Consider the following 19806-nt stretch of genomic DNA (forward strand, 5'->3'; position numbering starts at 1 on the left):
GCAGAAATGTACGGAAAAATCAATTAAAGACGTAATCAAACAGACGATGAACACTATTAACAGCAATTATTATATGATGCAATCAAACTTATAGCAAAATGTGGTAGTTTCTTCTCTTCTTCAAAAATCAAAAAGGAGTATTATTGATGTAATACTAAAATTAAGTATTATACTTAATATAATGCTTAATAATATTAAGTATTATACCAAATTTTAGGTGATTTCTATAGCATGATCTTAATGACAAATGTCGAGAGCGCATAATGTTAGGTGATCCATATGTAATGCGCGAGCACGAATCTCCACTCGCAAGCAGATTTCCTTCACTCACACAAAACTGGACATGTGCTTTTAAATATCCATTGTTCTTTTATGAATTGGCTGAAGAGCCATGTTTTGTCTGTGATGAGATGTCTGTTGTCTGAAGGAGGGAGAAAATTATTTTAATAGTAATTTACTTCTGTATGATTCCTTACAGATCATAATTGAGTGTCACTGAAAATGTATTTGGCATGGGCAAAGTTTCAGAAACTCCACTCACAAGAGGATTTCCTTCACTCACACAAAACTGGACATGCGCTTTTAAATATACATTGTTCTTTTATGAATTGTCTCTCTCGCTCAGATATACGTGTACGCTCAAACGTTGTCCTCGCATCTCTGAAGACCAGAGGATCTTTTTTTTTTGTAAATTGTAAATATGCATTTATTAAATTATTTTATTTAGTGCATTTGTATTTTGTTGTTTTTGTATAGCCTATAGTTATGCAATAAAAGCGTATCAACCAAGTTCCAGAAATAATCACTGAGGGTGCTTCTGAAATTAGTGAGGGTGCTCTTAATGCACATTTTCACATATTTTGTCCCGTCTATGGTTATCACTATAATCACTGCTACTTCGAGAGCAAATCCCGCATAAATATGCGGATGTCATTCCCGAAACTTTGCAACGTGTGTGTGGCCGAAAAACAAAGTTTACATTTTAAATGGATTATAAGCCTAGAAAACTCGCAAAGAGTGCTCTTTATACCAACTAAAAAGCTGTCACTCTTTGTTCATCGTGATCTCACAAAGTTCTGTTATGACCAATGAATCTCACACTGCACAATTAACAAATTAGTATTAGCAGCGTGCTGTATGTTATCATGAAAGGATTCGATTGTATAACTCCGCACGGAACAAAAACTGGTGTGTTGCAGCCTTTAGATATGAGAGAAACCCACCATATTCATGAGGATGATGAAATTGTTTTCACTTGAGTAAAGCCTTGAAGTCCTTTTAAGTGTTTTTCTTAATTTAATATATACAATTTCTCATAGGTTAACAAAATTTATTTGATTTAAATCAAAAATTTGAACTTAATCTATACATTGGGTTACATTGATAAATATTGCATTTGATAAGATAGCATTTGCAGGTTAGCACTTCTTAATAGTGTACCATAGTCCATAGAAAATGGACTATGGTATGGACCCCAGCCTGGCCCCCCATTTAAAATGCTATAGAACTGCCCCTGAACCGTGGTGTAGTTCGTTTATTGCAGGTGAAAGATTATGTGTATCTTTAGTCAGATGCATTTACATTGGGACTGTGCCTCAGATGCAATCAACAGGAAATGTCTGTAAATGTGTGAACCAAATGGTCCATAAAGTTAGTATAACAAAGTAACAGCATTCCTCAGGAACTTCTTGTAGATTGCAGGATCTCTACACGTGAAAGTTCAGAAGATTTAGCAAAAACAATATTGAAAACAAGTAGTTTCCACATTTTTCCGCCTATGTGCATAGAGAGAACAAGAAAACGGTTGGGATAAAAGCACATCATACTGTATTGTATTGTTGTGTATAAAAACTTTTAAGCTAAAAAATAAAAATAATAATAACACTTAATAAGGGTAGGGCTAACACTTTATAATAACTTTGATTAATAAATCATAAACAAACATATAATGCTTAACAGATCATCAATAAATATATATTCAAATAGCTAAAACATGAGATAATGTGCTTGTGTTTACTAATAAACTAAACTGTCACGAATCCAGTTCGTGGTTTTCCGTCTGCTTGTCCTGTCTGATCTCTGCCTGCCCTGGAATTATCGCCTGTCTGTTGGATTACCCGTTTGCCTTGCCCCCGGATCACATTTGCTGCCGATCGACCCCCATCTGTTTACTGGACTACTCGTGTGTCTTGCCCGTACCATACCTGTTTGCTGGTGTTCGACCCTGCCTGTGTTTTGACCATGTCTGTGAATAAAAGCTTGCATATGGATCCGCACGCCTCTCATCTCGCGAACGCCCTGTTACATAAACATTACCTAATGATTAACAGATAATTATTTAATGTAAATTAAAATGCTTACAAATGTCATTAAACTTTTAATTCATATAATCATGCACATCTTGGAAATCTTCAAATTATTTTAACAGATTTTAACAGATGTTATACAATTATTAAAAGCTTTTGTTAATGTACAACAGTTTTGCTGCTATTGGGGTGTGATATGGGTAAGATTTGGGACACGTTTGGTGGTATGGGTAGGTTTAAGGGTTGGTTAAGGGGTCAACAGTGTACAGGAGTCAATCTGATTATATTACATTGTTTTGATGAATGATAGGCTAATTGAAGTATTTTCTTGAAAAAATTATTTATTTTCCCTTGTTGATGTATAATTCAAGGAAAATTATTTTTAATGATACACAATAGTATACTAATATAAGTGTTGAGGCAATAAAAACATGTTTTGCACCCAAATTACAATGTGTATTACTGTATGTCTTTAGCAAGCTTAAACAAAGCAAGCTTAAAGCTAAACTTCACTGTCCACCCGTTGTTACAGCAGCTAAAAGTTCAATGCCCATAAAGATACTAAAAGATTAGTAAATGTTTATAAACTTTAACAAATGATGAATAATCTCAACTTTAGACTGGGTATTGCAAAAACATTAACAACCGATTAAAAAATTATTTGTAAAGATGTGTAATAGGGTGAATTCGGGTGATTTGGGACACATTTTGCCATTGAGACGACTGCTCATTAAGGTAGTAATGATTAGTAAACATTTATAAACATTATGAATTATGAATTATGAATAGTTTACGCTTTAGATTGGGTACTGCAAAAACATGAACAAATTATTAATAAATGGTTTGTTGAAATGTGAAAATAGTAGAAGTCTACACAACAAATGAAGACCAAATGTACAATGGAGATCAAAATTAAAGAACAACCTACAATTTTCAAGGTCACTGCTTAGTCCAAATTTAAGTTATCCTAACAGGAGTAAAATGGCAGTTTTTTAAGCACATTTCACATTTCCAGTTCAGTGCTGAACATGGTGTGGATCTGTATCGGCACGTTTAAGAGAAGTCGGACAGAAAGTGCACTCTGCAATGACCAAGCCTCTCATCAGCAGAAAGAAACAAAAGAATAGGCTCACCTTTGCTGAGGAGCATGTTGTGTGGAGAGAGGAGAACTGGTCCAAAGTTCACTTTAGTGATGAGAGCAAGTTTAATTTATTTGGGTCAGATGGGAAACATTATGTTCTGCGTCAAACTGGGGAAAGACTGAACCCCGAGTGTGTAAAGAAGTCAGTGAAAGGTGGAGAAGGAAGTCATGGTTTGGGAGATGTTTTGTGCAGCAGGAGTTAGGCCTCTTATACAGATACATGGCAGGGTGAATGCAAATGTTTATTAGAACCTCCTTCAGAAACCTGCCTTCCCTGCAAGCATCTCCCAATAAGCCTGAAATTTTCATGCAAAATAATATCCCCGTCACACTGCAAAATGGATAAAGCAGTTCCTTGAAGCTAAGAACATTGAAATGAAATAATGAAATGGCCAGACCAGAGATCTAAACCCAAATGAAAATCTCTGCAAAATCCTTGGCGACAAAGTTATGGCCAAGAAACCCACTACAGTTACCAAACTATGGAAGAGACTGGAAGAAGAGTGGACCAAGATCGCAATGTGAGAAACTAGTGATATCCTGCAGCCACAGATGTGCTAAAGTCATTCAAAGGAAGGGCCTCTACACTTCCTATTAATTTTTGACAGCTGTAACCCTCCAAAATTTTAGTTGTAATCTTCTTTTGTGATACAGTGGTTACTGTTCTTTAATTTTGATCACTGTTTTCCACAAAATAAAAAAATGTTTTGTTGTTGTTGAAATTCTCTGGTTATTTTGTAAAACATGTTAGTAGAACAGAATATTCCTTCAAATTTTGAGCAATGAAGATTAACAATATTTCAGAAAAAAATCTTTTATAGACTGTTCTCTTATTTTGATCTCCACTGTGTGACCTTTAAAGACTGTGATTATGAGTAAATGAATAATATGTTAACATGAATAGTTTGTAAAGTGATTAAAATTACTAATTAAGCTATTTTTTTTTTCAACATTTGTAAATGTAAAAAAGCATTAGGTAAAATTTGAACTTAAATTTAATGACATTTGTTAGCACTCAAAAGTACATTAATAAATAAACTTGTAATACCTGTATAATTTTTGTTACAGTTATTTGTAGATTTTTAAAAACGGCATGATCATATGAATTGAACGTTTAATGACTTGTAAGTTTAATCATTTGTAAGCATTAACTAATGATCCGTTAAGCATTATATAATGTTTGTTAATGATTTATTAGTGAAGTTTTTAATAATTGTAAATCATCTGTTAAAATCATTTTCATTTTTAAAAAGTGATATGAATTGAAAGTTTAATAACATCTGTTAACATTTAAATTTGCATTAAATAATGATCTGTTAATCATTAGATAATGTTTAATAAGTACATTATTAAGCATTAACAAGCATATTATCTCATATTTCTAGCCAAAAAGGTAACACTTTATTTATTTTCCTCATTTAGTAGAGACCAGGGGGTGCTGTACACTATAAGCAGAAATATGGTTTGGGTTTGTCATAACATTTGTGAACAAGAGGAAAACATTTGTGACCAAGAGAAAAAAAATAAATATATTAGGAACCTCTCCAAAACCTCCAATCCAATCAGCTGTCAGACTTTTTGTAACTATTCCTTCTCTTTTTTCTCAGGTTATATCCAAGCATGCCGTGCATTAATGATCACATCTATTGTGCTGGGCACATTCGGATTGGTGGCAACTCTAGTGGGTATGCAGTGTTCCAAAATAGGAGGGGAAAATTACGTAATGAAGGGTCGGATCGCTGGGGCTGGAGGTGTCTTCTTCATACTTCAAGGTAAGAACATCACCAAATGACATCATTTACTGTCTTAGCACCTGTCATATAGGGGAGGTTGGGGTTAGTTGTGATACTTTTTTTTCTCAGGTCGAGGTACACTGCACAGAGCACACAGAACCATCAATGAGAATATGGTAACAAAAAAAACAGCAAACCACAGTTGTGGTCAACAGAATTTTTTGTTTAAGCAATTGTGTAAAATTTCTCTATGAAACATGTGACAACTTTCCCAACCTAACATTTATGAGAAGTTCCCTTTTCCTCTCAGTTAAAATCTACCATCATTATCTAATTGAGTCTTGTAGCTGTTTGGTAAACAAAATAAAAATGCCAAACCGACATACTTTCATACATCAAATATGTTTGTGTGTTTTTTTTTATTTATTTAAGCACTACTAGAGAACTGCCTTTACTTAGGTAATGTCAGGGTTCTTTTACAAAAAGAGCTGGTTAACACTTGGATTAAATTTGTTGAAATTGTTTTATACAATATACTATATTTTATATAGCATTTGTTACTAGGTAAATGGTAATCTATAAATACACTATCTAGGGTAATGATAATTTATAAATATACTATTCATTGTTAATTATTGTTTGTTCATATTACATTAATGTATACAAACTGCAATGTTAAAAACATATTAGTATATGTAGAGGGCAAGATTAGTAAATACTGCATAAGTATCGTTATGATACCCAATTAAATATTGTTAATGTTAATTAACTGAAACTTGTAAAGTTTTACCAAGAACTATAAAGATTATGTCTTCCAAAAGGCCTATGATAGACTGTCTTGGTAAGGAGAAGCATATGTGATTAAACCTTTTGCAGTTTGTCCCTAAATTAATGTTCATGTTTCAGGTCTGTGCACGATGATTGCAGCGTCTTGGTATGCTTTCAATATCACTCAGGAATTCTTTGACCCACTTTATCCAGGAATAAAGTAAGTGGATTATAGAGTCTTTATCTTAGTATGTAGAACTATTAGAGAAAATATTAAGACCTAAAGAATCAGTTTCTTTTTCTCAGTTCATATTTGTGAGAGTTTTCTAATTACGCAATATCGAATGAGTAGGAGCGCTGTTTCAGACAAAATTGGCCAGTCATAAAAGATCAGCATTCTTGGAATGCCACTGCGGTGTAACGTTTGATGTGTCCTATGTCTTTAGGTATGAAATCGGAGATGGGCTGTACATTGGTTGGAGCTCGGCCACAATGGCTTTATGTGGTGGCAGCTGCTTGCTGTGTTCCTGTGGAATTCGCAGCCCAGAGGAAAAAAAGTGAGTTTAGTATGCAACACATGCCCTGTTAAAATGACTTTATTTACTAACCATTTCAGAAACTCTATATTAGTAAACTGCCCAAGACATTGTCGACACTGTAAGACAGTGCGGCAGCAGGTGACATCAGTTGTTTGTTTTTACAAATGTCTGTGTTTACAATATATATATATATTTTTTTTTTCGTTTTGTTTAGATCACATCTTCAGAACTTCAGATCATACTCCTACCAGCCTCAATCCAGACATATGGTTCAGACTGTCTCTGCAACATCCAATGGCCCTTCCAGCCAATATGGACTCAATGTATATGTGTAAGAAACTTACTGAATACCTGGGATCAACAAAGTTACAGACATCACAAAACAGAGAACACACCATGCAAGACCCTTTTTATGCATTATGGTCAGAATCTGCTATAAAGCAGAAATGTCACATTTCTAATGTAAATATTCTCTGAGGTTTACTGGAGAATGGAGCCATGTAAATAGGTTATTGTAATTATTTCTGAGATAAAAAAGTAATCGCATGCATTAAATTGTTGTTGTGTACAAGAATTTGCAAGAAAAGAGCATGGGGTTTTTGTTGAGACAATTTTTTTTTTTTCGGCGTGGGCCAGGCCCAGGCAGGCGACGCAGTAGTCGTGCTGATCCGGCGGCTCTATCGGTCCCGCGCAGATCTTGCAGATTGTTGCCATAGTGAATTCAACAGGTGAAGTAGAAGATTCTGACGTAATTGTCGCGTGCACCGCATTTTATACTGCCGCTCGAGCTCGTCAGTATTTGCATGCGATTTGCATACTTCGCGTCAATTGGCCAGTCATTTGGACTGGCGGGAGCCAATAGGACTTCAGGAGAGGTTGGAAGGGAAGGAGTTCCCATAACGGAGAGATATCTCCGTGATGTCTCGTGAAAGCTCGAGAGGGAACAAATGTTTTTCCGATGCATCTATTTCAGTAATTTACTTTCTAAATGCTCTACGAATGCATAATTTATGCCGTCTGGAATGCAGTAAATTTTGGGCACATGACGCTTACTTACAGACCGCTGCTTTAAAATGCTCGCGTGCGCTTTTGTGTGCTCATTCTGAAGCGCAATTGCGGTATGAGGCACTTGCACCTCAAAATGCTTTTATTATGTGAAAGTACAGTCAATTATGTCTTCTTGATAGGACAAAACATCTGATATGTTAAAACAGAGCTGTGCATTATAATGTGTGAATGCAGCCTATTAGACCTGCCTCTGTCTGATGTCGTCAGTCAGCAAACAGCAAACATTTTTTATAAAACTAATATAACTAATTCAATAAAAATGCACATATAAATTTGATATTCATGGTCAGTAAACTCATTAAATAATAAGAAAAAAAATGTGGATCAAAACCATTTTGGAATTGGATCGGATCGTGAGGTGCCTGAAGATTCCCACCCCTACTAAAATGTATTATATATCTTTTCATTTTATGTTAACTTGACCATTATGTTGGACCAGGATGTTATTTAGATCAGCCCTTCTTTAGATTAGTTAATATCTTCATGTTGTGATAAATGATTATGATGAATTCTATAGAAAACTAAACATTTTCCTAGAATTTGTTTTATTCTTTTTATAAGAAGCATATAATGTATTAGCACCCTAAATCACTCGTTATTTCAGCACGGCTGAAATATGCTGTTCTGTTTACATATGCAATAATAATACCAATAATGAACTAATAAATTTAATGCAATAAAGTCTGTGGTCTGTGATGAACTCTGGGAATAACCTCTGCTGGTGATATGAGGTTACGAGGGAAAATTAGTGGTGCAATGACAAGACAAATATGAGAAAGATTATGAAAGATGTCTCTTATTGAAAAATTTAAGTGTCAGTATTTACACACAATGTGCACCACTCACATGCAAGCAAACACACAAACAAAAAGGTACAGTTTACATCATGTTGTTATTATTCTTGTTTCAACATAGAGGACCAAACCACTGTGTATGGAATTGGAGTTCCCTGAAAAATAAGGAAAAATCCATTTGGGGTGAATAAATCCAGCTAGAGTGGATCTTCACTGCCATCTCTATACTTGCAGACAAAATGTGTGTGTGTGGAAACTACATTCTCTGTAGTCCATATGGTGACCCCAAAAGCCTCTAAAGTTGTCAGAGTCCATGGGTGGTCATCTGAAGGCTTTCAGATTCCACTTCTATAGAAACCACATGATGGCCAGGGATCATCGCCAGTCCCAACACTCTGGGCTCACCTTGTGAGAAAGAATCTGTGCAAATTTTGATAAAAAGACAAATCAAGAGCTGTAGACTCCCAACTCAGTTCCAATTTTTGATGTTACTGTTGTTATACAAGTAAAGCTACACTTTACTTATTACTTCACACAAAAATTAAACTTTGCTGTAAATTCACTCACTCGCAGGCCCTTTGGGAGTCAAAAAAGCAGATACAGGCAACACAAAATTAATATAGTGTGTTTAAGTAATACTGCGTGATACATCCTCTTTTTCTCTGACATTTTATGGCCATGATTTCTAAATTTCCTAAAATATCCAGGTTTTGGCTTAGTTTTCCTGTTGATGTGCTCTCTACAGTCCTCAAACATTGAACACATATCTGCATTGCTTTGACCGTTCTCTGCAGATCCCATCTTCTTGCCGCCATGATTGGAGGATTATGTACAATGCCTGCACCTTATTGGTCAAAATACTTTCAGTCACTACCTTTAGCAAATTTGAAAACAACAAGAAAACAAAGCAAAAAAAAAAAAAAAAGTTTTGCCAATTTAGAAATCCCGACCGGCACATATCTGGGAACAAGAGGGCGTATGGTAACCCTATCCTGATGATATATTGAGGTCTTAAAAAGTGAAACGACTTGTCTGTGCAAGAAACTGAACTCTGCTGAAGAAAGTCAGTCACCTACATCTTGGATGGCCTGAGGGTAAGCAAATTTTCATTTGTGGGTGAACTACTCCTTTAAATATGAAATATCATTAGTAACTGCACTTTTTCGTGAAATACTATAGTATTTCACAAATACAGCATCACCCCACTACCAAATTAGGTGGTGATCTGTTGAAGTCTGAAGCCTTGCCTCTCCTCAACAGACTGAATCATTTTAGAAGTTTCAAAGTATCCATAGCAGAAATAGTTTGTGGTAAGTCTTTGATAATTATTAGATTATAGTTCGAATTCCTGACAATATACAGCAAAAGTAGCCTTGCATAAACAATCACTACTAATTACAGTACAATAACTTGACACTAAAGCAGGGGTGTCAAACACAATTCCTGGAGGGAATTAATTAAACCCACCTGATCCAACTAATCGAGTCCTTCAGGCTTATTTGAAAACTACATGGTATGTGAGTTGGAGCAGGGTTGGAACAGAACTCTGCAGGGCTCCGGCCCTCCAGGAATTGAGTTTGACACCCCTGCACTAAAGAGTAATATTGAGTACCTAAGTGCTGATAAAGCATAAGGTCTGTGTCCAGGGTGCTCTGGGTACCTGTGGATTTGAGGAACTCTTGTGCAGATCCCAGGATGACGTTGCAGTCTCTGTCTGTGCACAGGAAGAGTCCCACCAGCGTGCGCCCGTCTGTCATCCGGATCCTCATGCTCTTATTGAGGAGGTTCTCCAGCTTACACCGAGCGAGCGAATAAGCAGACGCCTCCACCTGAGACACAACATATAATTTACATCGACCAGAGATAAAACATATTAAATTAATTGGATCAGCATATTTAACCACGTCACTGTTTTCCTTTCAAATGTAATAATCGTATATCATAAAGGTTTGATAACATCAGAAGTATTCGATTAAAAAGTTGATACTCATGAAGCACCGACATAAATTCATCACAGTGCTTACTAGCATTAGCTCGAGCGTTAATATTTCACTGGCCCCTTATGTGACAAAGTATTCAGACCTCAGTTTGCATTTCCGTGCCGTTCTCTTCGCTTTCTGTTGCCATTTGAGCCTTCTTGGTGTTTAAGTCTTTGTATAAATGCGAATCAAATGGAAAAGAGATGGCGAGAGTTACTCAAAGAAGCAGTCTTATTCTTTTTTTTTATTGGCGGCTCGCATTCTTAAAAAGAGCATTACTGCCATCTACTGTGGGTTATGGATCTTCTCGCTTCTTCTTCTTCTTCTGGCTTTTTATGGCGGTTGGCAAACAAACAAAAAGGTGCATTCCCGCCACCTACTGAGCTGGAGTGTGATTCATTGATGGAACAGGAAGAAAGACTAAGCTGAGAGAGAGAAAAAAAAAAACATTAAGGAAAGGACCACTAATAATAAATTGGCTTCTAAATCCTCTTAAACAGATGCACCTTTCTTAAATATTTCATTAATGCTTTATATACTCTATAACTTTCCAATCCATTATTCAGCAGTTTTTTAAAGTGTAATATTTCCTATACCCATTTCTTTTAACTCTTCCACCAGAATTATCCTTTCATTTTGATAAGCAGTGCAATATATTAATATATGCTCTACAGTTTTTGCTAATCCACATAGACTGCAATTCCCAGACTCATGTTTGTTCATTCTATACAGGGAATAATTAAGAGCTGTATGCCCAAGGTGAAGTCTGGTAATGATTGTGTCTTCTCTTCTACTGCAACGACTTCCTCTTTCACCACCAATTTTATTTTGAATCTGATAAATATGTCTTCCTCTTTCCTCCTCATTCCATTGTATGCCATTTGCCTTTTATAGCTGTTCTGATTATAGCCTTAACTTCTTCTTTACAAAGTGGAATATTCAGTTCTATAGAAGATCATTTCTGGATCTTCTCTCACCAGATCTATTAGGACTTATGCTGGTTGTTCAGCTCTTCCATCTTATATATAATACTGTATATAGCTTCTTTAATTTAAATGCATTCCCTGAAACTCCAGTATGCACAAGAACCCATACAAACCCTTATTTACATTATATGTAATATCTGAAATATTTCCATCAAAATATCTTAGTTTCAATCTGTTGAGCATCCAGACTTAATAGTAATATTATTAGTAATTCAAATTAATAGTAATTCTCCTGTAAACACTGAAACTTGATCTGATTTCCTTTTTCCCTCTCCTTGGGATGATGTATGCAAACCCACACTTGACCTTTCCCTGCATCTTTAGACACATCTGTAAAAACCTGATTATAATGTTCATACTTAGTCCATAAATACTCCCTTGTTAACTCTGCCTCTAATGCATTTTGACCCTTATCTTGTCATGCTTCCAATAGGAATAAATCAACATTTGGTTGTTAAAATCCATAGAGGTATTGGTGGTAATATTAAACTGGCATAATATTGCACTCGTTTAATTTCATATCCTGCACCAAATCCTCAATGATCCACCCAAAACTATTAATTGTTTCTATATTCCCAACATGTTTCTAATAACTTTTTTGTTGGGGGATTTTTCTTCTGACCTTTTAATAGCATCTCCCCCAGTAATGCTGGAACTGGAGAAGGAGGATAGGCACCACAACAAATCCTTCATTCTTTTGACTTTTTGATCTTATTAATATGTGTACTCCATGTAGCTTTCCTGTCAAACCACATACCCAGAAATCTTATCATTTTAACTTGTTCTAATTCCTTATTATATAATTGTAGATTTAAATCTCTATTTATAGATAATTTAATCTGCTGTAAATATGATGTATAAATGAAGTAACAGTGCCCCAGGTGAAATGGACGCACCGTATGCACCGCTGTTTCGAAGCCCTCGAAAAACCCCACAAAGGACATCTTCTGGTTAAAGTAGTGTGAATGCAACAAGACAGCAGCAAAAATATGCTTCATAAAGCAGTGTTTCAAATGCGATTATCACAGGCATTCATCCTGTTCACTTATAAAATAAGGTTTTCAGGTCTGGGCTTTGTGCAGGCCAGTCAAGTTCTTACAATCTTACACATTGTTTTATAAATGTTGCTCTGTGCACAGTGAATCAGAAGGTTCAGTTTAATTACAAAATGTCTAGGGACAATTGCAATTTCAAGTTGAGGACAGAAGCTTGAAATATTCCAACAACTAATTACAACAAAAACAGCATTTGCAAGATGTATTTTAAAGATGTCAAATTTACTTTGCATTGAACATTGGCACAAAATTGAACATTAATTGAAACATTCATTAGAATATCATTATCAACATTTTTATTGTTCTTGTTTCAATATTTTTTAAACCTTTTCTAAGATTGAAGATATAGTATTAAAAGTTAACATACAAAGCAAAACTATTCACTAAGTATTCCTGAACTAAACTAGTCACGTCTTAATGTTCTTTAAGGTGCTTCCAGTCCTAGATTATCCAGAGCTATTCCATGAAAGCGGAGAAAATGCCATCCCTCTTTAGCTGTGAGGTCTTCTGCACCTTTAGACAAATAAAAGTCTAGAGAGGGCTTGTTCCAGTCTAGTACAGAGAACTGTAAACGCACACAATGCTGCTCTTTGGCCACCTATAAAGTAACAAAAACTACATTTACCTTTTTACATTAAAACCATACTGATAATTCCTTGTTTAACCACAAAATACCATTAAATACATTTAAATATAATAATGCACAGATTTATGCAGATAATATAAAACTACAGATTAAAAACAAAATAATAATAAAAACTTACTTTGGCAACAGTTGCCATTAATGCCTTTCCAATGCCTTTACCTGTAGTGTAAGCAGAGATGACCAATGAGTTCTGCATTTTGGATAAAACTAATTGATGAAGTATACACACCTCTGTACTCTGGCATCACATACAGATCTTCCATATACACAGTCCTCCCTTTCCAAGTGCTGTACGTATAGAAGAAGAGAGCATAGCCAACCTTGGTATGTCCTGTGGGATGACAGTTTCTCTAAGAATACTTGTGAAGACATAAATATAAAGTCTTAAACCCTCATAACACTCCATTTACTGTGGCTGTTAATTACTAAGGAGTTAAAATGCAGTAAAACTGTAAGTTCATGCATCCATCTCATGGAGGTGTGACTTTTGAGCTGTCATAGCAACTGAGATTAATTACTGCTGGGGGGCGCTTTCGTTCACAGTTCCTTGCTGGTGGAATGATCTTCTTCCCAACCCTATCCGGAATGCCAAATCCCTGACAATATAATATTCAACACCTGAAAACTACGGTGGCTGAGAAGTGCTAAACAAATCACAATTCTGAAAACAAAATAACAAATTACAAACGCAAATGCAAGTCTAAAAAACAAAATAAGATGGAATAAAAAATGCGGAGTGTATATTTACATTTAGTTAAAAGCGGCTGAAAACATCAGTTCCAGTGGCGCAGATGGATAAGCGCATGTCGTTGGCTTTTTGACGCGATCGACCCGGGTTCGATCCCGCTTCAAAAAGCCAACGACACGCGCTTATCCATCTGCGCCAATGGAGCTGATGATTTATGGCCACTTTTAACTAAATGTAAATAGACACCCCGTATTTTTTATTCCATAGTAAGGGCAATTCATACAATACATTTAAACTGAGCTACTTTAATACCATCTCCGAACTTTCTAACACGACTCTGCTGTTCTTCGGCTGGTTCTTCCCTGTATAAGTTGATTGACAGATGTCTCGTCCAGTCAGCAGTGAGTAATCCGAAACCAATGGCGCTGTCTCAAAATATACCTACCTCTTCCGGTTTGTCTGATTTGTCGTTGTGTTTTCTGACTTGTTAATTTGTTTTCGGATTTGTCGTTGTGTTTTCTGACTTGTTATTTTGTTTTCGAATTTGTCAGTGTTTTCTGACTTGTTATAATGTTTTCTGAATTGTTGTTGTGTTTTCTGAATTGTTATTTTGTTTTTTAGACTTGCATTTGCGTTTGTAATTTGTTATTTTGTTTTCAGAATTGTGATTTGTTTTGCACTTCTCGGCCACCGTAGAAAACTCACCCTGCTGAAAAAAACTTCTTTCTCTATGCTTTCATTATTCCTTAATCCAACCCTGTTCTGGCTTACACTATTCCTAACGATGTCTGAAGCTTGGTATTACTAACACTTTTTATGATGAATTGATGGTTGTATTCCTCATTTGTAAGTCACTTTGGATAAAAGCGTCTGCTAAATGAATAAACGTAAATGTAAATGTAATCAGCAAAGATCTTTCTTGGTGCAACTAATTCTGACAAAAATCCTAAAATATCTGGTGAAAAGTAAATAAACTACATTTAATATAATAGGTTATTTCAGGTAGGGTGGCCATATGTGCCATTTATATGGGACACGTCCTGGCCAAGATTATTATATTGCCTAAAACATCCAAAGTAGTTTGACCAATAACATGCAGGTATTGTACATAATCGACCAATCGTGGCGTTGCGTGTGAGGAGGTGAGAACAAACAAATTAGCGATGCAAATATGCGCACGTGTTGGTTTGTTCGTTCGTTCAACATGAAGCTGCGCACCGATCATTGTATGACACCAAAGAACCGCAAGAGCGATTTAAAAGCATAAGGAGCCGTCTGCTCTCTATAGCTCGTGAAATAATGCCATACAACCATAGGCGGAGCGTGTGTAAGGCTGGGGAAGGCTTAGCCTTAGACTTGGGGCAAAAATGCCCCTGCACAAACAAATGAAACCTGTTACGTCTGTTGCTAACAAAGTGAATATGAATAGACAGTGTCGATTGCGGCATCAAATTAAGATCTGCTCATGTTGCACCGTATTTAATTTTAGGCGTTTTTACAGTGTTGCGCATTTTAACCAATCACACACAATTCTGTTGAGCTTAGGAATGCAATGGCCAATCAGAGGCGTTCAGATGAGTCATCGTTGAAACTCTTCCGTTTTGTTGAGTGCGTGCGCGTTCGCTGACTGAATTCCGGACTCTTGCGAATTCGCTCATCATAAACAACAAAGCGCAGATGTATGTACAATGTAAGTAAGATATTCATTTCACAGTGTATACAGCTTCAGTGATTAGGATAGTTTTGTTTTGTTTTTAGAGTGCCTAAACTCGCAATAGATCAATGTTAGTTATGTCACTTTCTATATAATTTATTCGCTGTTTGAATAACCGTGGAAAGGAAACGTTATATAATTATCAATTTCTAACGTTTTTATTAAATTGTAATCACGTTAAATACAAATTCAGTCCCATTAAACATTTTTTTTTTAGCCTACATGACACCCATGTCTGGTTCTTGCCTAAAAAGACGGGTTTATGATGTTTAATACATTTGGCTGCATTTAGCCTTACCCTGGAGTTGGTTCACCCTCCGCCTATGCATACAACGATCGATCTGCACAGAGCAAACAGCCAAAACCTGGATATTTTAGGCAATATAGAAATCCTGGCAAGGGTGCGTCCCGTAAAAATGACCCGTATGGTCACCCTGTTTCAGGTAATCCATTATAAATTATTGTTGCCCATATTCCTGCTCTGTTTTCTCTGGATATTATGTGGTTTTGGTCTTTTAGGAGTCATTACCATCTTTAGACGTGTGCTCCTCAGGTACCTCAGCTACAAGACACTGGTAAAAAGGATTGGGACCAAATCCATCCCTTTCCAACTCTTAAGAGAAAACAAACCAGTAGAGTCAGACATAGTAAGAAACATGTGACTTCATTTTAACTTTACTAACTTGAAATGGATCAGCTTATTTAAAAATAACCTTTATGGGATATCTTCACTTGGTCGGGCATCTTTTCATAAACGGCCAATTCCTACAATAAAACATTCAAAGATAATCGAAAATCCTTCTGCATTCAACACACGCTTAACAAGTTCTGAATGGCGTCTCACCATAATCATGCGCGCTATATCTTTACAGTCTTCAGGTTTGGCTGCACAAATAGTAAACCTCATTTTGCATAGGCAAACAGCGTTTCCTGATTTCCTCCACTACCTTTGATCAGTGGACAATTTAGAAATCCTGGCAAGGGTGCGTCCCGTAAAAATGACCCGTATGGTCACCCTGTTTCAGGTAATCCATTATAAATTATTGTTGCCCATATTCCTGCTCTGTTTTCTCTGGATATTATGTGGTTTTGGTCTTTTAGGAGTCATTACCATCTTTAGACGTGTGCTCCTCAGGTACCTCAGCTACAAGACACTGGTAAAAAGGATTGGGACCAAATCCATCCCTTTCCAACTCTTAAGAGAAAACAAACCAGTAGAGTCAGACATAGTAAGAAACATGTGACTTCATTTTAACTTTACTAACTTGAAATGGATCAGCTTATTTAAAAATAACCTTTATGGGATATCTTCACTTGGTCGGGCATCTTTTCATAAACGGCCAATTCCTACAATAAAACATTCAAAGATAATCGAAAATCCTTCTGCATTCAACACACGCTTAACAAGTTCTGAATGGCGTCTCACCATAATCATGCGCGCTATATCTTTACAGTCTTCAGGTTTGGCTGCACAAATAGTAAACCTCATTTTGCATAGGCAAACAGCGTTTCCTGATTTCCTCCACTACCTTTGATCAGTGGACAATTTTGCACGAAAAAGCCGACTGTACTTACTCAGTCCAAGAGAGACAGAGAAACGTCTACTTGGAGAGACGTGTTCAAGAGCGTCATATATCACAAATTTTGCGCAGCCTTTATCGGCAAGCCATTCTCAAATCACTACTGCGTGTCTCTTCATTTTACTTTTCATGCTTAACGTTATAGAAGCAAGAGAGAAATACAGTAACATTATTAATGGCATGACATGGGGACAATGGACAACGTGAAGCAGGGTGCTAATTTCCCGGTGTTGTGTAATATTCAGTTCCTGTGAAAAACTGTTCCAGTGGGTGGAGTTTACGTGATTATTCATTAGTTCCCTAGTGTGGGCGTGTCTTCGAGACAACGCGCAAATGAATGGAACTGAAAATATTAGTGCACGCTCCTCAAATCACTACGTGTTTAATGGATTATTTCGAAAAGGTAATGAAGTAGGCCTATCAATGTTTAGCATTAAAGCATTAACTGCAACAGTGTCAAAACAGCATAGTTATTATAAATCGTCTAAGCTGTTTTGCCTGATTGATTACAGCAAAACAAACAATAATCGAATAACTTGTATGCTAACCTGGGCTAATACAGTTTTTTTTTTTTTTTTGACGTGTTTAGCTTTTATATATTTCATTTGTGGGGGTTTAATTAATGTATTTATTTATTTGAATAGATTAGCCTACCTAGTTGTCATTGGTGACTAGTACTGCAGTGTGTATACAACAATGTACTCTACAAATGTATCTGTGGCCTAATAAAGTGAATATAAACTATAGCCGGGAGTGAGTATCCTGTGTTATTTATAAACTCTTGTTTATTATATAGTCATTGTTTCTGTTACCTACATAAGCTACATGCCTGAGAACATTTTTCTTGCAGTTAAAATGTTAATATTGTAATTATTATAATTTGTAATTGATTATATAATACAGTGCAAAAACCTTAAAGCATTATTCTGATGGCGCAGTCTTCTTGGACATCAAGAAGGAGGACACCTCTAGGTCAGCAGCTACTTCAAGAATATTATTTTTAAATTTGGATAAGAAATATACATATGTCATCATCAGTAGTGTGGTAATATGTAATATGTAATATGGCTTTGATTTGCTTTTGTGATGTTTCCACATATATTCATCGTCATGTAAAGTCATTGTCTTGTTTCAGACTGGATGTGGAGCTTAAGTCACTGGTACCTGATCATTGTGTGAACTGAACATACATGGAGGCTGTTTTCATTGAGTGCCAGACACTCACTTCATTTTGCATTGCTTCATTCCACATACACATACTTTCACACAACTTCCCTTGTCTTTTCAATTTGAGTTATATTCATAAATCAATTACTACTTGTCATAGTAACATTTAATTAATGTAACTAATATTTATATACTCTACAACGTTTTGAGTAGCATTTTTAAATAAGCAGTCAAAATAAAACACTTACTAAAAACGATAACATGTTATTTGTTAACCTGCATGTCGTGTTAAAATTAACCCATGCATATCAGAGAATTGACAAAATGAAAGTGTGAAACTTACTGAAATATTAACTTTAGATTAATCTCAGAAGATATTAATCTTAGGAGGAGACAGGAGAACAGAGTTTGGCTGACAAAAACATTTGGGTTTCATTGTATGTATTGTAAAATGTGAAAAACATTTTTGAATAAGATTTCCAAATGTTGATTACCACAACACTATGGATCATGAAATTTTGTATGTTTTCACAGACCATTCTTAAACACAAAGAAGTTGTTTTTCAGTGCAACATATGGTCAAAGAACAGACACAATGTATGCTTATATATGATTTTTATTATTATACTATTAACAGGTGAGTAAATGATGACAGAGTTGTCATTTTTGGGTGGACTTGTACCTTTAATATTTCATAATCTATTTGTATTTGGAGTTTGGTGATTCCCAAACAGGTGTATGTGGAAAGATTTTGATGTTTTAAAAAAAAAACTTAAAATAAAATAAATTTAATAATAATAGAAGAAAATATGTGACAGAAAAAAAACAGGAAAATGTGCAGTTTAGTGTTGATAAAGATACTGATGGGGCTGTGGAGACTGGGAAATACTGGCTATTAAAAAGAGAGAGAGAGAGAGAAGATGATGAAAGAAGGAATGACACAGGATCCTGTCTCAAGAACACGCCCACAATATGGGAGCTAATGAATATTCATGTAACCCCACCCACTAGAGCAGTTTTTTTCACAGGAAGTGAATATTACACAACACCGGTGTGCTGTGGCAAGCTTTATGCGTGTGCATGAGCGCTGATAGGTTATAGGTAATTAAAGGCTCATTATTATTAATTATATGGTTTATTAATATAAACATGACACTAGAAAAATCTTTAGTCGAGGACAGCCCTACAAAATATAAAGTTTTTCTTTTTAACAGCTGTATGGCATTAGAGAAAAGACGAAAAATGCACAATAAAATGATCGCTAAAATTCATGAGGTACAAAAGTCTAAAACCATTAGTGAAAATGCCTAAAATGTAGCATTTTCTAATTTTAAGCATATTTAAAGCTGCAGTCCGTAAGTTTTGCCTCTTTGTCGACATCTCTGTTTGAAAACCTGCAATTGCAGCTGTCTGCAGAATTATCTTCCTTGTGTGGGTTGTGAGTCGGCACGGCTCCAGCGCGGATGAATCTAATGTTTTGAGGAGTATATGTGTGGCAGTCAGTCACCGCACCGGTGTGGATATTGTACTTTGCACTCACAGATTGTAGCCTACGTCTTGGAATATATGACTCAAATAAGAATTTTTACTGGATATTGTCATCTGAACAAGTAACAAGTCTGCAACGTTTGTTCTGACAAAC

At 35.8% G+C, this 19806-nt stretch overlaps 3 protein-coding genes across 4 annotated transcripts in view; 1 reads left to right on the forward strand and 2 right to left on the reverse strand.

The window, feature by feature from the left end:
- Nucleotides 1-7072, forward strand: part of cldn15b (claudin 15b) — a 10484-nt gene extending 3412 nt beyond the window's left edge. Inside the window, exons 2-5 of the mRNA XM_016480641.1 lie at nt 5055-5219; nt 6087-6168; nt 6395-6505; nt 6702-7072. Coding sequence (XP_016336127.1) covers nt 5055-5219; nt 6087-6168; nt 6395-6505; nt 6702-6822 — 479 coding nt within the window. The 3' untranslated portion in view covers nt 6823-7072. The remainder of the gene's footprint in view (nt 1-5054; nt 5220-6086; nt 6169-6394; nt 6506-6701) is intronic.
- A 1263-nt stretch (nt 7073-8335) lies between these two features.
- naa38 (N-alpha-acetyltransferase 38, NatC auxiliary subunit) lies at nt 8336-10651 on the reverse strand. Its single transcript, XM_016480642.1, has 4 exons — nt 10432-10651; nt 10010-10178; nt 8610-8769; nt 8336-8504 (listed from the first exon to the last, which is right to left on the reverse strand). The coding sequence occupies exons 1-3, from the start codon at nt 10474-10476 to the stop codon at nt 8654-8656; spliced, it is 330 nt and encodes a 109-aa protein (XP_016336128.1). The 5' UTR covers nt 10477-10651; the 3' UTR covers nt 8336-8504; nt 8610-8653.
- Nucleotides 10652-12591: 1940 nt separating this feature from the next.
- sat2b (spermidine/spermine N1-acetyltransferase family member 2b) lies at nt 12592-17210 on the reverse strand. Of its 2 annotated transcripts, XM_016480643.1 has the most exons (7): nt 16965-17204; nt 16262-16382; nt 16131-16182; nt 15947-16030; nt 13245-13346; nt 13134-13174; nt 12597-12967 (listed from the first exon to the last, which is right to left on the reverse strand). In XM_016480643.1, exons 2-7 carry the CDS (start codon nt 16322-16324, stop codon nt 12794-12796), a joined length of 516 nt encoding a protein of 171 aa, XP_016336129.1. In that variant the 5' UTR covers nt 16325-16382; nt 16965-17204; the 3' UTR covers nt 12597-12793. The 2 variants fall into 2 exon arrangements, with proteins under 2 accessions (XP_016336130.1, XP_016336129.1); XM_016480644.1 differs by lacking the exons at nt 15947-16030; nt 16131-16182; nt 16262-16382 and adding exons at nt 16529-16612; nt 16713-16764 and having other exon boundaries at nt 12592-12967; nt 16844-17210.
- Nucleotides 17211-19806: the final 2596 nt, after the last annotated feature.

Source organism: Sinocyclocheilus anshuiensis, unplaced genomic scaffold (genome assembly GCF_001515605.1).
Source record: "Sinocyclocheilus anshuiensis isolate Anshui unplaced genomic scaffold, SAMN03320099.WGS_v1.1 scaffold29, whole genome shotgun sequence".
Lineage (NCBI taxonomy): Eukaryota > Metazoa > Chordata > Actinopteri > Cypriniformes > Cyprinidae > Sinocyclocheilus > Sinocyclocheilus anshuiensis.

Bases quoted from the DNA above. Each gene is read 5' to 3' on its own strand.
- naa38 (XM_016480642.1), bottom strand. From the start codon at position 10,476: ATGGCAACAGAAAGCGAAGAGAACGGCACGGAAATGCAAACTGAG. The intron at 10,179-10,431 runs GTCTGAATACTT...GTTGTGTCTCAG, and splicing joins GCACGGAAATGCAAACTGAG to GTGGAGGCGTCTGCTTATTC. The intron at 8,770-10,009 runs GTACCCAGAGCA...AAATTTGCACAG, and splicing joins AGAGTTCCTCAAATCCACAG to ATTCTTTCTCACAAGGTGAG.
- sat2b (XM_016480644.1), bottom strand. From the start codon at position 16,906: ATGAGGTTTACTATTTGTGCAGCCAAACCTGAAGACTGTAAAGATATA. The intron at 13,347-16,528 runs GTAATGACTCCT...GTCATCCCACAG, and splicing joins GGAGCACACGTCTAAAGATG to GACATACCAAGGTTGGCTAT. The intron at 12,968-13,133 runs GTAAGTTTTTAT...GTTACTTTATAG, and splicing joins TAATGGCAACTGTTGCCAAA to GTGGCCAAAGAGCAGCATTG.